Raw genomic sequence first — 17,825 nt, forward strand, 5'->3', positions numbered from 1 at the left:
AGCAATGGGCTCATTTGATGTAACGGCGCTGTTCACTTCAAATGACAAAACTCAAGCCAGAGAGACAGTAGCCAACCTCCTGGACAGGCAGAACAGACAACAAGACGAGGGTACCTATCAAGAAGGACTGCATGCTCAAACTACTAAACCTGTACTAGATAACACCCTTCACATTCAACAACCAAATTTATGAACAGATCAATGGGGCACCTAATGGACTACCAAGTAAATTCCAGAAGACACCATAGCGCAGCGCTTCACAGGAGGCTCCAAAGCCCTGAAGATATCACCTAGACAGGGGATAAAACCTCTGCAAATCAACTTCCCAGCTCGGAGAATCTACTCCTAACTATGACAACTGGCACCCAAGCTACAAATCTTCACGCAAATCTTGAACTTCATGATTTTGCATTTTCAGTATTGTTTCTTGTCAGCATGGTGTGTCTCTTTATGTTCTAGCTTTTTGTTTTGTCACTTACTGATTTTCAAGACTTTTACTGGCAGCCAGCAATATGGGCAAGTACTTTCTGGTAATGATGACTTGCATATAAATCCATCAGAATACTTGTGATGATGAATATTAAATTGTTTTTACTCATGGGGAAAGCTATGCTGTAACATCTTGAATGTCTGTCTGCTGGTATTTTAATTTGAGCACATTGTTTTCATTAGTGATAAATAACAATGTGCATCTTTTCTAATAAGTGCATTGAAAATCCAAATCACTTCTTGTAAAACACAAAAGATGGACATGATGGCAAAAACGTTGAATATTTAACCTAAAACTTATGAAATCAAAATCTAGTTAAAAATCGCAACACAGTGGAAGCATGTTATTTATTTAAAGGTTATTGTAAATGTGTAACCAATACGTATAAAGGTATATGTTTTACTGTTTTTTGTGTTATGTATTGGCTGCAATAGTGTAAAATTAATGAAGGGGCATTGTGTGGTGTTGGTAGCTTCAATCTGCACCTGCCCATAAAATGTGTTGATCACATGGAGTAAAATCCACCTCTGTACAGTTTTGCAGATGAATGCAGGGAGATAGTTTGTCTCAATTTGATAGATGTTTATAGATTTTCAGGATGTTTCTCTGGGCAAATAGCAAACATTCAAATGTAGTTTGAAATTCCTTCCACAACTTCTTACATTTCAATTTCTAATGCAATAATGCAGAATATAGCTTGTAAAATACACAGTAAAAACAGAAATCTGTACATCATATTACAGACAATCCATTATAATTAATTAATTCAATGTAATGCATTTTACCATAATCTACAGTTTTGGAGGTATCCATGTTAAGCATTACAGGATGCAGTTGTAATCAGTCAGTACAGAGAGAATGCACTGGAAAGATTAGGTCAATTTTCTCTAAATTTGTTTCTTTTTTAATATTAACAGTTTCTAAAACCATGTTACTGTAACACATTTCCAGTTGGTTAAAATTCACTGTGCTTTGAAAATGCTATTTGAATTAAACCTACATTTGCTGAGAAACGACCATTTGTGTTTTCTCATCAACTTTTTTTTTCTCTCCTCTGTTAGTGTAAAATGGCTGACCAAAGGCAGCGCTCATTGTCCACCTCAGGGGAAACATTATATGTTGTTCTGGGACTTGACAAAAATGCTACACCAGAAGACATTAAGAAATCATACAGGTAAAGCATTCAAATAATGTGGAATGTCACAAATAATGTGATATCTACACCTCATCTTCAGTATTTATTTACCATGTTGCCTTTCAGAGCTATGACACCTGAAAGTGTGGCCTGTGAAACAAATATTGACAGGTCATTGCACCACAAATGGTGAAAAATAAATCTGGTAGAATGAGTGCTAATCAGAAATGTGATCAAGTGAAGTACATTGTAGCTCATTTTCATTAAGATTATTAAGAAATTAGTAAATTCAAACTGAGAAAGCAAGATGCTTTTTGCTTGTCTTTCTTTAAGATAATCAATCCCAAATTGATAAGTAGCTAAACCAGACAGTTAAATATGTGAATAATCATTATCATGTAGTTTCTTTTTACCGGGCTAAAAAAGGTTCTTGGAACAAAGTTCAAAATGAAATGCTGCTGTTCGCACAATTTGAAGACTCTTATGCAAAGGTTGTTTTTTCTTTCAAAGCCTGAGACTTTGATTTTTGAAGTATTTGTCTGGAGTTGAATCTTTGGAGACTGCCTTTCTTTCACTTCCAGTAATTATCACCATGGTTTCGAAGAAGATGAGCCCATCTCATTTTCACAATTGCTGCTTCAAAAACTCTGATTAAATAAACCTCCCTAGTTTGTATCAAACTGACCCAACCTTGACATTTGTATTCTTTTTAAATTCTTAGTTGACTGTGATGCTCCCCTTAGCGACGTGTTCTTTCCTTGTTCGTATAGGTAGCCAGTCATTCTTGTGTTCCTCCTCGCCCTAAGGGAGAGAGTGCAAATAAGGAAAGATGACTTCTATTTTAATTCAATTCAACTTCCAATTTCTATACTTGAAGATTGAAACAATGATGCATAAGGATTTTGATTGAGAATGAGCAGATTTTATGTCGAAAGAACAGTATCATGACTAGTCAACTATATTGTAGGAAGATAGGTCGTTTTAGTTATAGTCATTGAAATTTAGATGATGTAATGTCGTATCACAGAATCATTAAATCATGGTAAAATAGTGTTATTCTACAACAATGTAGCATTCTTTAGAGTTAGTTTTACAGTATAGAAAGAGACCTTCAACCCAATCAAGTTGGGTTATCAAGCACCTATCTATCCTAGTTATGTTTTCCAACACTTGGCCTGTTTCCGTGTATACAGTGGCAGTTCAAGTGATCCATCTAAGTATTACAAGTGTATTGCACAAAAGGAAAATGAACCAAATCTGCGTAAAGCACTTTGGAAAGATCTAGTCCTGACCAGCCAATAGCAAAAGTAACCATTTTTCCATAACCATTTTTCCAACAATATCCTTTTATAACCACAAAATCTGATTTTGAAATATTGCTCTTATCTTCGTTTCAGAATTTTTTACTCTTCTAATGAGGTCAGAAGTCTTTCCTATCAGTGACATTCTGCATATTCGCACTGTGATTCTCTGTCTCCCTCCAATGGTTACAAATGTTGATTTTTCTCAGTTAATTCTAAAAACATTAAGTACTGCTAAAGCAACTTGAGACTTCTTTCTGACTCTGCCCTGAAGATTGTCAGAACTAGAATTAAAACAGAAACAAATTGCTGGAGAAACTCAGATCTGCCAGTATCTGTGGAGAGAAAACAGTCAATGTTTCAGGTCCAGTAACCCGCCTTCAAAACTGGTAAATAGTTCTGATGAAGGATTACTGGATCTGAAATATTGACTCTCCTTTCCATCAATTTCTGCTTTTCTTTTAAATTGCTATTTCTTTTTTATTTTATTGTCAGAACAAAACTGCCATTCTGTTCTTTCTAATGGAACATGGTTGTGGCTTTGCTTCTGTCTTTTTTGCTCCACCCTCCCCCAATCCCTGCCCGTATATTTGTTCATAGGAAGTAGAATCATGAATAAATTGATTCCTAGAATGAGCAAGTTAGTCTGTGAGGAGCAATTTAGTGGACTGAGTTTGTGGTCTCTGCCATTTTGGAAAATGGCAGTTGGGCTAATTAAATATATGCAGTCCTTATTGGAATGCAGCAGCATCATAGCGATGTTCAGCATGGAAAAAAACCTTTCAGTCCAACTTGTCCATGCCAACCAGATATCCCAAACTAATCTAGTCCCATATGCCAGCATTTTTTCTATTGATATACCCATCTAGATGCCTTTTAAATGTTGCAATTGTACCAGCCTCCACCACAGCCTCTGGCAGCTCATTCCACACACGTACCACCCTCTGCATGAAAAAGTTGTCCCTTGAGTCTCTTTTACATCTTTTACCCTCTCACCCTAAGTCTATACCCTGTGGTTCTGGATTCCCCCACCCCATGGAAAAGACCTTGTCTATTTACCCTATCCATGCCCCTCATGATTTTATAAACCTCTATAAGATCACCCCTCAACCTCCCATCCTCCAGGGAAAACAACTGCAGCCTATTCAATTTCCCCTTATAGCTCAAATCCTCCAACTCTGGCAACATCCTTGTAAATATTTTCTGAGCCTTTTTAGTTTTCACAACATCCTTCTGATAAGGAGACCAGAATTGCACACAATATTCCAAATGTGGCCTAATCAACATCCTGTACAGCTGCAACATGACCTCCCAACTCCTATACTCAGTACTCTGACTGATAAAGGAAAGCATACTAAATGCCTTCTTCACTATCCTATCTACCGTTGACCCAACTTTCAAGGAGCTATGAACCTGCTCTCCAAGGTCTCTTTGTTCAGCGACACTCCCTAGGACCTTACCATTAAGTGTATAAGTCCTGCTAAGATTTGCTTTCCCAAAATGCAGCACCTTGCATTCATCTAAATTAAACTCCATCTGGCACTCCTCAGCCCATTAGTCTATCTGATCGAGATCCCATTGTAATCTGAGGTAACCTTCTTCACTGCAGATGACACCTCCAATTTTGGTGTCATCTGCAAACTTACTAACTATGCCTCTTATATTCAAATCCAAATCATTTATATAAATGGCGAAACGTAGTGGACCCAGCACCAATCCTTGTGGCACTCTACTGGTTACAGGCCTCCAACCCCCACCACCACCACCCTCTATCTTCGACCTTCAAGCCAGTTCTGTATCCAAATGGCTAGTTCTCCCTGATGTTGAGAAAATGCATCCAGTGGCTGGGAACCTGGAATGCCAGTTAATAGACTCAACATGAGGGGTTGCTATTTTAAAATAAATTAGAAATTTTATTGTCAAAAGGGTTGAGTGTCTTTGGAATCCTCTGTTGCAGAGAACTTTACATTTTTTCTATTGATATACCCATCTAGATGTATATTCAATACATGTAAATATTAGGGTGCTAATAGATTTACAGATTGTGGGAATAAATGCAGGAAGATGGAATTGTGGAAAGAGGTCAACCATTATCTTGGTGACTGAGCAAGCTCAACTCTAGACCTTCTTTCTTAGATAAGAATTTGATTTTTGTGGTATAATGGAGAAGCCTTGCAATTTCAGTACTACTGATATGGTATTAAATACTGTCACTACGAAACAAAACACTAGAGGGTGCAATTTATTCACTGAAGTATATGTTTTGAGATACTGTACGTGCACAGTACAGTCAATTTCATTCTCTATGCTGGTGTCTTTGAATTGGAGTCATACAGCATGGAAACAGACCCTTTGGTCCAACCAGTCCATGTCGACCCTAATCCTAAACTAAACTATCCCTTCAAACATTTCTCAATCGTACTTATCTAAACGTCTTCTAAACATTGTAACTGTACCTGCATCCACCATTTCTTTTGAAAATTTATTCCACACACAAGTCACTGCCTTTTTTAAGATAAAGTATTGTCAATCATGTCTTTAAAGATGAGAGGAAAATTATTTAAAAATATGCCCCCTAGTCTTGAAATTTCCCATCCTAGGGAAAAAGGCACCTGCTATTCACCTTATTTTATGCCCCCCCCCCCCCCCCCCCCCCCCCCATAATAATATTATAACCTCTATAAGGTAACCTCTCAACCTCCTCCACTCCAGTGGGAAAACAATGTCCCAGTTTATCCAACCTCTGCTTATAACTTCCGTTCCTGGCAACATCCTGGTAAATATTTTGTCAACCCTCTCCAGCTTAGTAGTATCTTTCCTATTACCAGGGCAATGAGAACTGCACTTCAGAAGAGGGCTCACCATATCTTGTACAACTTCAACGCGACATCCCAAATCCTAATAAGTCCTGGTTTGTTTATCAAAATGCAATACCTTGCATTTAAGGAAATTAAACTCCATATGCCACTCCTCAGCCTATTGACCAAATTGATCAAGATCCTTGTACTCTTAGATAACCTGCTTCACTGCCCACTATACCACCAATTTTGATGTCATCTGACTTACTACCATGCCTTCTATATTTTCATAACTCATTTATATAATTGACAGACAGACAAAAGTAGACCCAGCACTGATCCCTGTGGACCACAGCTGGTAATGGACCTCCAGTGCAAAAAATAGCTGTCCTCCTCCATTCTGTCTCCTGCAGCTCAGCAAACTTTTTAAATCCAATTTGCAATCTCACTCTGAATCCTATATGATCTAACTTGACTACTTAGTCAATCATGTGGAACCTTGTTAAAGGCTTTACTAAAATCCAAGTAAGCAATCTTTTTTTTGGTTGCTTCCTGGTTACTTCAGTCAAGTTTCTGAGACACTATTTCCCCCACACACAACCATGTTGAGTATCTGTAATCATTCCTTGCCCATTCAAATATATTCTGATGAAGGGCATTTGCCCAAAACGTCAATTTTCCTGCTCCTAGGTTGCTGCCTGACCTGTGCTTTTCCAGCACCACTCTAATCTAGAATCTGGTTTCCAGCATCTGCAGTCCTTGTTTTTACCTCTTCAAATATATACAGATTCTATCTATCAGAATCCCTTCCCACAGCTTACCCACCACCGAAGTCAGATTCGCAGGTCTATAGTTCTCAGGCTTTGCCTTGCATTCTTAAATAAATTAGTTGTTTTCATTAACCTCTAGAATTGTTTTTGGCTTTGCATATTAAATTGAATCACCTATTCTAATTCTGTGATCAACTGAAGAATGAGGTGAATTTAAACAACAAATTGGTTTCAAAATGCTTAATTCTGATACTAAAGTGTTTTTGCCAGGCAACATTGTTTTATAATTGTGTATTACAATGTAAAAGTCAGTATATCGTACAACTGCAAAGCCAATTTGTAGTTTAGTCTTGACATGGGGCAGGTCAACTTTGAATGAATCATACAATTTGAGTTAAAATGAGATTTAATTGCTCAAAGTTTGGGAGAAGATTTGTAGCTCGGGTGCTCGTTGTTGTGATTCTGTTCGCCGAGCTGGGAATTTGTGTTGCAGACGTTTCGTCCCCTGTCTAGGTGACATCCTCAGTGCTTGGGAGCCTCCTGTGAAGCGCTTCTGTGATCTTTCCTCCGGCATCTGTAGTGGTGAAACCGGCAGATTCAAACCACTACAAATGCCGGAGGAAAGATCACAGGAGGCTCCCAAGCACTGAGGATGTCACCTAGACAGGGGACGAAACGTCTGCAACACAAATTTCCAGCTCAGCGAACAGAACCACAACATTTAATTGCTGCTTGCAAATTAGAAGTAGTTTGTACATTTCTGACTGTTGGGAATGAAATGCAATGAAACTGATCACAGTAATGGCTGCAGCATAAGTTCTTTTGAGTTAGATATGATCCATCTAATTTTTTGAGGTGCTGATTCTTCAGTTTTTCACTTTTTGATATGGGCATTGTGCTCACCAAGAAGGTTTTTCAGTTTTGTATTTTACTAAGTTAGCTTTAAAATGGTGTGATAGGAGAACAGGCTCCCACTGGTTTACAACTACAGACTTTAAGTTCCAATTTCCTATCCTTTGCCCTCCCTTTTTTTTGTATTTTTAAAATTCAGTTTTGAGATATTGGTGTTTCCTGTCATCTGTGTGTTAGCCTTCCTTGTTAAATATTCACAACCTGTGCACCCTATTCAGTCCTAATCTAAATTTCTGACGCCAAATCCTCTCCGTCACATTCCATTTATTTGCACTACTGAAAGTTCACCAACCATTTGTTGACTTATCTCTGCTCATTAATAAGACTATAAGATGTTTGTGCAGAAGAAGGCCATTCAGCTCATCAAGTCTGCTCATCATTCAGTGAGATAGTGGCTGATCTGCTGATTCACATCAGCAATTTCCTGTGCTTTCCCCAGTACCCTTCATTTTTTTACTAGCTAAAAATATGTATCTTGGCTTTGAATTATATTTGTCCACCCAACTTCTACAGCATTCTCTACCCTCTGAAGAAATTTATTGTCAACTATATTGAACTTGACAATCTTTTACTCTAAGGTAATGCCTTCTGGTCCAATACTGCCCCACAGGGAAAACAGCGTCTAAATCTTATTTTCAATAAGATCACTTCTTGTTCTTCTAAAGGCCTCTAGCCTCTCCTCATAAGATTATTTCTGGACTGCCTCCAGTACCAGTGTACCCTTTCTTGGATAAGAGGACCAAATCTGCCCACAGCGTTTTTAGGTGTGGTCTAACTAGCACCTGTATAGTTTCAGCAAGACTCCATTTCCTCAATGACCTGTCCCACTGATCAGTAACCTACATTAAATTTATACCTCAATTTTTAAAATACTTTGTTTTCAAATCCCTATATGGTCTTTGCCTCCTTATCTTTGTAATATCCTCCAGCCCAACAGCCCTCTGGGATACCTCTGCTCTTCTCCAATTCTGGCCTGTTGATTTTCATTTTCTCCATTTAGTGACTGTGCCTCAAGCTCTGAACTACTGTTTGTCCGTTTCTCTACCTCACTCGCTCCCTCTTTGTTCCTTTTAATGAGTTAAAGACTGCATGTTTTGTTTACTTAACATAGTAACTCCTTAGTGCAATATTTTTGTTTTATAATGCTCCTGAAGCATCTCTGAACTCATTCCATCAAAAGTGCTATAAATGTAAGAAGCTACTGCTGCCGTTGCCATTTGGCTGTTTTTTTAATTGGCTCCATACTAAGCTCCAACCATCCTCCCCTAAATCCCTTTTTAAAATGCAACATCTTGAATAAAACTTACTCCTTTAGCTTGCTGTCCATTATTTTACTTGTCTTTACAGTGAATATTTAGTGTGGAAATGCATGCCTGGGTGAAAGATCAAGATGTTTTGTTGGTTTCACAATAGCTCAGGGCCCTGATTCTATCAATGGATGCCCACAGAGTGGATATTAGTGTACTGTGTTGGAGTGCAGATAACTTTGGAAAGAAATTTCACAAGATATGTACTGTACAATGTGCTGAATGTACTGATGTATGTAATGTACTGAAGTCAGTAGTTCTTAAAAATAACTCCTGACACTACCTATCTAACGATCAATCTATTATGCAACTTGAGCAGGAGTTTTAGTAGTTATGATAACAAGATTGAAACAGTTTTAAAAGTTGCACCATTCTTTGGTGTTCACATAAGTGAATTACTCTTCCTAACTACTTGTATATGTTGCCTTTTTATACAGAAAACTTGCACTGAAGTACCATCCTGACAAAAATCCAGATAACCCTGAAGCATCAGAGAAATTTAAAGAAATAAACAATGCTCATGCAATTCTGACTGATGCGACAAAACGGAATATCTATGATAAGTATGGCTCATTGGGTCTCTACGTGGCAGAACAGTTTGGTGAGGAGAATGTAAATACGTATTTCGTCCTGTCTAGCTGGTGGGCAAAGGTGAGGATTTATAATATATGAAATATTTGAGCAAAAATGTTAATCCTTTGCTAAGACGCCTGGCTACTAAAGCATTGCAGTCAGCAATAAAAGGTCAGCAGTTGCCTCTGGCCTCAAAGAAAAGATGACCGAGAAAGATTTGGTGAGCCGTAGAATATCCATTTCCTCCATTTCAACATAATTTTGAATTTGACAATATGCTGGGTCTAATGCAGGCAGGCTGACTAGTGAATCAGTCGACCTGATTGAAGCTTTATACTAATAAAGCAAATAAGACTTTATAATCTGCATTTTAATATTTTTACAGAAAGTGAAATAAAGATTAGGACATATACACAACAGATCAAATTAGAAAGAAACACTGAGCATGCTGGAGAAACTCTAATCCTACAGTGTCTAGCGAGCAAATGGAGTTTAATGCTTCAAGTTCAGTATAACTCTTCATCAGAATAAGACTCAACACCATTCTGTTTTTGATTTCCAGCATTAATTTGGATGAAGTTAGAGTTGTGTGGTGCTAGAAAAGTAGGCAGGGTCTGAGGAGCAGGAGAGTCCATGTTTCTGGCATAAGCCCTTCATCAGGAATGAAGCTTGTGGAACCTAATTGTAACTTGAGAGGCACGGTGGCTCAGTGGTTAGCACTGCTGCCTCTCAGCGCCAGGGACCTGGGTTCGATTCCTGTCTGGGGCGATCATCTGTGTGGAGTTTGCACATTCTCCCCATGTCTGTGTGGGTTTCCTCTGGGTGCTCTGGTTTCCTCCCACAATCCAAAGATGTGCAGGTCAGGTGAATTAGCCATGCTAAATTGCCTGTAGTGTTAGGTGTATTAGTCAGGGATAAATATAGGTTAGGGGAATGGGTCTGGGTGGTTACTCTTCGGAGGGTCAGTGTGGACTTGTTGGGCCAAAGGGTGTGTATCCATTCTGTAGGGACTCTAATCTAGCGTAAATTTGTAATTCGCATTTTAAAAAGAAACAGAATTTTTAAAATATTCTTTGGAAATTAACTTTGCAGGTGAGAATGTGTTGAACCTTATTGGCATGGTCTCTTTAAAAACTCATGAGATTCAATAAGGCTTTGCATTCTTGTTGCTTTTTAAGAATACTGTATAAAAAGTTGAAGTTCATGACAATTCATCTCCAACAACTGCAACACTACACCCTGAAAGGAGTGTGGTTTCTCTGATAGCAATTACAAGTTTCTATCAGCTATATGCGTGTGTAAATGTCAGACAGCGTTACCACCTTTGCCTAGATTGACAATTTTGTTGTCTTTAAAGCTCCAACCTTCAAAATTTTACAATTTTTTTTATACCTCCAGGCCAGCTAAACAATAAATAAACTGAGAATATTTGCTGCATTTTAATAGCCTCTTGAGCGCAAACTTTTGGCAGACACCAGTCAGGGCCACTTTCTTTTGGATGTGATATATGCCTAGACCCTTTCTACTTTCTAAACATGTAAACCCTCCTATGGCATGTGAGGCGAAACAAGCAAGGGACCACTCCAGGCTGTATTCCCCTCAAAAAGCACCTAAAAGTAGTTTGTTTGGTTTTCATAAACAGGTTTTCGCATTGATTTTGAATCAGAAGCTGCAAAATCTACATTTTGCCTTTTAGATATCCTGTATTCTCCGCGTACTTTTCACTTGACAGTGCCTGTTGAGGTTTATTTATTTTCAAGTCACTTCAATAGCCCTAGTTTATTTTGGAAACTGATTTAGGTTAAATATACTTGATTATTGACAATTTGAGCAAATAAAAGACATGAGGTCACAGGTTTGGTAGGATAGTATCAGTAAATATCCCCATTTGTTTTGTATGCTTCAATCCGTGCAAACGAGTGAATATAGACCTATTTTTCATTAATCTGTTCAGTTCAGATTTTGCATTAGATTTATAAATGTTTGCACATTTCAATCAGTACCATAGCACATTAATAAAAGAACGTGGAAATTGGGGACAGAGGTCACCTTCGAAAGCTTTAGACTGGAGCCAGGCAACCAATTTGAGTCTTCCCTGCTTTAATTTTAAATTTCTTTAGAATCCAGTTATTCTGATGTATGTATGCATTCTGTCTATCTGTTACATGTGGTGCAGAATGGCAAACCAGTGGAAACTTTACCATTTAAATGTTTTACATTTTAAAGCACAAATATGTGATTTTTCTTTTCCCCCTTTATAGCTGTATATAGCTTTATAGCTCCTAACCCTCTTTTTATTTCTACCTGTACAATAAGCTAGTCATATCCGTTTGGCAAAAACCCCAAATTACTTGCACCTTCTGAAGAATTTCAAATTTCAGACAAGATAATGGCCTGAAGTATTTTCTGTTGGTATCCACCAGTTACTCTTTAAGCATCTTTATTAAAATCAAATGGCTATGCTTTGCTTCTGAATGTTTAGTTGGAACTCCCCACGTATGTTAGTTACTGAGTTTCTCTTGCAGTCATCCATGAGGTTATATGTGGAATAAATTGTTTTAATCTTTTAAGTTGCTTTCTGGACATTAATATTTTCGGTTATCTGTATCTTTTTCAAGCTTTTGTGCATAACTTTCCAATAATCTTTTTATGTATTATCCATTTCAATATTACCATCCCGTTCTGAAGAAATAGAAGAATTTGAACTTTGCTGGGATGTAGTTACTGACATTCATTTAGCCTTCTGCCACTTCATCAAATTTGCCATTCTAATGTATGTTTTGACAACCTACTTAAGGGGGCCTTCAGAGCTAACACCCAAGGGCTCTTGTGATGCTGTGGTAGTATCCCTACTTCTGAACCAAGAGATCTAAATTCAAGTACCACCTGCTCCAAAGATGTGTAATAAATCTATAAATAGATCATTTAGAAAATATCTTAAAACCAGCATCTGTGTTTGAGATTTCTAAACGTAGGAACAGTTTAGGTTTGAAAGAGTAATTGATGGTTATTGTAGAATTTACTGGAAATTTGTGGTACTTAAATATTGTCAGGTTGGTTCCAGCCCACATGAGATTGAACTTTCTGTGAATGACTTTTCTTTCAGGCTTTGTTTGTCTTCTGTGGAGTGATCACTGGCTGCTACTTCTGCTGCTGCCTCTGCTGCTGCTGTAATTGCTGCTGTGGGAAGTGTAAACCGAAGCCTCCTGAGGGGGAGGAACACGACTATTATGTCTCACCAGAAGATCTGGAGGCACAGTTACAGTCAGACCTGGAAAGAGGTACATAGTAGAAGTTAGGTTCTCATTATCAAGCAGTCTTTCTGATGATGAGAAACTTTACGCTAGTATTTTTTAAAAGTGCCTGAACTATTACATCTGTCAAAACATATTTTGGTTAACTTTGAAAGTGTAAGGTAGTGTAACAATTTGAATTTTGCTTGGGGTAATCAACAAAACCCTGAAGAGAAAAGTGTATCTTTAAATGAACATATATCATTATAAAAACCATACACCTATCTCCGTTATGATCGAAGTTCTCCATTAATTTGCAGATTTGACATTTATGAATGCCAAAAGACTCTTGTTGGCGCCGGTGAATGCACTGTTATATGTGAATACATTATTTAGGCCAGCTTGCAAGTATCTGTCATGCGGTTCATAGCACTGCCTTAGATACTGCTAAAATGATTAGAGTTTGCTGCAACAATTCTTTCAAAAATATTAAACAATACAACAATAATTTGTTTTGTATAGCACCTTTTTGTAGTAAAGCATTCTGGGTATAAAATGAGCAGCTATTTTGCCAGTATCTTAGCTAATTTTCCCTCCAATCAGCTGACTTAAAATTACTGAAGTGTGGGATCTTGCTGGGTGCAAAATACCTGTATTTTAAAGTCTTTGAATAAGTACTCTGGGATATCCTGACAGAGATAATTGGTACGACGTGCTCCTTCAATATGAAACCAACTGCTATCGCAATCCAGCTTGAATTTAGAGCATTTGATTCCCAACCCATTGGAGTTAACTTGTTGCTAAAACTTGCCTGTCGTTGTTGACCGTGGTGTTTGCAGTCTTATGCAAAATATATCCGTTATTTATCAGGGGAAGGAAAATGATGCACACCAATCGTGCAGAAACATTGGGAATGATAGCAAGTCACTGATGTTTTCTCAGCTGACGGTGGCCGTCATGCTTTGGAAGCTAAGAATATAGGAGGAGAAAGTGATGCTGGAGATCAGAGCTGAAAATGTGTTGCTGGAAAAGCGCAGCAGGTCAGGCAGCATCCAGGGAACAGGAGAATCGACGTTTCGGGCATAAGCCCTTCTTCAGGAAGGGCTTATGCCCGAAACGTCGATTCTCCTGTTCCCTGGATGCTGCCTGACCTGCGCTTTTCCAGCAACACATTTTCAGCTAAGCTAAGAATATAGTTTATGCATTCATAAATCACAAAACAATGGGCCAGATTTTCTGAGGGCACATTGCCACTCTGGACATTTTTTACAAAAGAAAGGTGCTCTGCATTTCTGAGAGGAGATTGTAACCACGTCTGTTGTAGCACAACTGTCAGAGGAAGGCAATTAGCTACCTTTTTGAAATTTAAGATTCCTGATAACCTCTTTGACAGCTGCTGTCAAACAACAAATACGTAATTGTGATATTGGGCTGCTGGGAACGCAGGCTGCTAGGTTAGTAGGATGCCACTTGGGTCGGTTGCAAAGTGGTAAAGGTTAGTAATGCGCTATTTAGGATGAATGGGAGAATTCAGTGTGGGGGCTGCAGGGAAGGTGAGTGATGGATATGGAGATGTTGAGTCTGGTGAGGGGGGTTATGTTGGGTTCACCTGTAAGGGTGGAAGGGTGTTGGATTAGGTCCAGAGGGGACATTTTGACTCATTCAATAGGGGAGGTGGTTTGTTGGCTGACCCAGCGGAGTGATACCTGCTCAGGTTGCATTGGTAGGGGTGGTGTCAGGGGAGTTCCGGGAGAGTCCAGAGGAAGTGAGTTCGAAAGCAATGTGTTGGGGGTGTAAGGAGTCTGGAGAATGAGTAGCTGGTTCGGTGTGTATCAGGTAAGTATGGGTTTATTGAATAGTTACTTTGGGTTAGGCTATGTATTTAATAATCCGACTTTTTCTCTGTAACTATTTTATTTTATTTCATCGGAACCCTCCAATCTCCAATTTTAAATGGAAACGATTGGAGCTCCAGGCATGGAGGAATTGTTGATTAGAAAATTAAATTTCCCAGGTAATTGCTGTAGGAGTGAGCTACAATGCAAATTCTGCAAGATTCACAACTCCTATCTATGTTGGCTTAATGACTGTGGGTCCAGCAAAAATCCAGGCTAATAAGTCATAGTTGTGTATATGTTCGCCGAACTAGGAAGTTGATTTGCAGATGTTTGCATTATCTCGACAGGCGATGAAATCTTCACTGCTTTGGAGCCTCCCTATGAAGTGCTGCTGTAATGTCTTCTGGAATTTATTTGGTTCTGTTTCTGCTGCTTCCGGCTATCTGTTCTGGATGTACATTGTAATGGCCAGTATATTGGGTCTCGGTCTATGTGCTTGTTGATGGAGTCTGTAACTGAGTGCCATGCTTCTAGACATTCTAACTTCGTCTGTTTTGTTTGACCAATGATTGTTGTGTTGTCCCAGTCGAATTTGTGGTCCTTGGTGTGTGTCTGTGTGTCTACTAGGTCCAGCTGGTTGTGGCATTTAGTGGCTAGTTGGTTTCTGTGGGTGCGACTTGCTAGGTTGCCCTATATTGTGTTTCACGCAGTCTTTGCATGGAATCTTGTAAATTGCACTACTCTTGCACATGGTGGGTGTATGGTCTTTTGTCCCGATCTGTTGTTGTCTGAGCGTGGCTGTCTGTTCATGGGCTGTCATGAATCCCAGTGGTCGGAGATCCCTGGCTGTCAGTTCTAAGTCGTTTTATAAATAAGGTAGAATGGTTAGTGTGTTGGGTTGTCAAGTTGTTTGTTAGGCATCTACAGTTGAAGTTGAGGGGATATCTGTTCTGTACACAATTACAAGATTCCATGTAAAGACTGAGCGTGCCACTATATAGGGCAAATAGGGAAGCAACTAGCAATCCGCATCTGCGAACACCAACTAGCCACTAAATGCCATGACCAGCTGTCTCTGATAGCCATACACACAAACGACAAGGACCACACATTTGACTGGGACAACACAATGATCATAGGACAAGCTAAACAGAGGTCAGCCAGAGAGAGAATTTCTAGAAGCATGGCACTCATTCATGGACTCTATCATACAAGCACATAGACCCCGACCCAATATACTGGCCACTACAACAAACCACCAGAAACAGCAGGAACGGAGCCAAACAAATTCCAGAAAACACAGTATAGCAGCGCTTCACAGGCTTCGATTACTGAAGATGTCACCAGACAGGGAACAAAGCGTCTACAAATTAACTTCCCAGCTCGACAAACATAGCCATAACTACAATAACTGGCACCCAAGCTAAAAGTCTTTTCGCAAATCTTGAAGGCCAATAAGTGTAGATGCAACTATGTATTGTTGTGCCATATTTTCTTTTAATACCCCAATTTGTAGAATCGCAACATTAAAGAATTTTGCCATCAGAATCTACATTTCAAGTCCAACAATTAGAAAATAAACATTTCGTAATTATTTTGTTCAACTTTTACTTTTAATTGAATTTGTGGATTCTTGCAAAATGCCAGTTAAGAGCTTATTGGTAGCATCTAAACGATCAGTGGGCACTTGTGGCATAAAAGTCAAAATGATCCCGCACTCTGTGGAAGGATCTCTACGATAACATGGTTGCCAAGGTGATCTTTCTAAGCCTCAAGTCCCAGCATTGACAATAGCACTTGATTTGTAACAAAGGTTATTCTTCTTTGTTCTTTTCCTTTTTAAAAAAAAGAGGCAGGAACCTTTTTAGTGTGGCACTTCATGTTATTAAATGATTTTTAGCAAGCACTTTTCAGAAACTTTTCTGTTCTAAATCCATCTGATAAATTTCCCAGGGGTAGTACATTTTAAATATAGCTTGAGTGCTGTAACTCTACTGGAGCATGGAGAGAAAACAGGTGCTTATTTATTGTGGCTGTTTACTTTTGCCATTTTGAGGGATGATTCATTTTGACAATTGGCATTACTCTTCATAGAAGAAATGCAAACAAAATGCAGTAAAAGGACAAGATAATTATTGAAGTAGTGCTATAGCTATTCCTTTGACTTCCCTCACTTCCCTCCAAGGCCCCAAGGGATCCTTCCATATCCATCACAAATTCACCTGCACCTCCACACACAACATTTGCTGCACCCGATGTGGCCTCCTCTACATTGGGGAGACAGGCCACCTACTTGCGGAACGTTTCAGAGAACACCTCTGGGACACCCGCACCAACCAACCCAACCGCCCCGTGGCTGAACACTTTAACTCCCCCTCCCACTCCTCCAAGGACTCCTGCAGGTCCTTGGCCGCCTCCATCACCAGACCATGGCAACACGACTCCTGGAGGAAGATCACCTCATCTTCCCCCTAGGAACCCTCCAACCACAAGGGATGAATGCAGATTTCTCCAGCTTCCTCATTTCCCCTTCCCCACCTTATCTCAGTGCCAACCCTCTGATTCAGCACCTCCTTCTTGGCCTGCAATCTTCTTCCCAACCTCTCCACCCTCACCACCTTTCCAACCTATCACCCTCACCTCAACCTCCTTCCACCTATTGCATTCCCAATGACCCTCCCCCAAGGCCCTCCTCCCTACCTTTTATCTTAGCCTGCTTGGCACACCTTCCTCATTCCTGAAGAAGGGCTTATGCCCAAAACGTAGATTCTCCTGCTCCTTGGATGCTGCCTGACCTGCTGCGCTTTTCCCGCAACACATTTTTCAGCTCTGATCTCCAGCATCTGCAGTCCTCACCTTCTCCTTTTATCTTTAAGGCCAAACTTATAGACTTGGGCGTACTATATACTTCCCTGACTATATACACCCACTCGCCTGAAGACATGCCCATCCTGGGCCTTCTCCAACCACCGTTCCAGTCAACCTCACCAGCCATTTCAACTCTTTTCTCCCCTTCCCCCCCCCCCCCCCCCCCCCCGCCCCACTCCCCTGAAGACATGTCCATTATGGGCTGCCTTCACCATCAACACAAGACCAGAGGCAGACTGGAGGAAGAGCACCTCCTCTTCCTCTCAAGAGCTTACAACACAGAATTCGCAGTCTTCCAAATCTGCGCCCCTGCCCCTTCTTCCATCCCACCTATCCATTCCACCCTTCCCACCGATCAATCACACAGCCATCTCCTACCTGGATCCATCTATTGCCACCTCACCCACCTTCTCAGCCCCCTTCCTCTTCCCCGGTCATGATAAAAGCTTCCAACCTGAAACAACAACTCCCCTTCTCTGCTTGACCTGCTGTGCCTTTTCCAGCTCCATTCTGATTCTCCAGAGTCTGTGGTTCTCACTATTCCAAGTATATAAATTAATAGTTCTCGTTATCACCATTTTCATTGGTATAGGTGTAATT

At 39.7% G+C, this 17,825-nt stretch overlaps 1 protein-coding gene across 1 annotated transcript in view; it reads left to right on the forward strand.

Moving 5' to 3' along the window:
• The window catches only part of LOC122560134 (dnaJ homolog subfamily C member 5), a 66,063-nt gene that overhangs the window by 39,209 nt on the left and 9,029 nt on the right, over nt 1-17,825 (forward strand). The window contains exons 2-4 of the mRNA XM_043710417.2: nt 1,552-1,664; nt 9,151-9,364; nt 12,393-12,567. Of these exons, the coding sequence (XP_043566352.1) occupies nt 1,558-1,664; nt 9,151-9,364; nt 12,393-12,567 (496 nt within the window). The 5' untranslated portion in view covers nt 1,552-1,557. The remainder of the gene's footprint in view (nt 1-1,551; nt 1,665-9,150; nt 9,365-12,392; nt 12,568-17,825) is intronic.

Source organism: Chiloscyllium plagiosum, unplaced genomic scaffold (assembly GCF_037043375.1).
Source record: "Chiloscyllium plagiosum isolate Xiang-an unplaced genomic scaffold, Cpla_swu_hap1 HiC_scaffold_15, whole genome shotgun sequence".
Lineage (NCBI taxonomy): Eukaryota > Metazoa > Chordata > Chondrichthyes > Orectolobiformes > Hemiscylliidae > Chiloscyllium > Chiloscyllium plagiosum.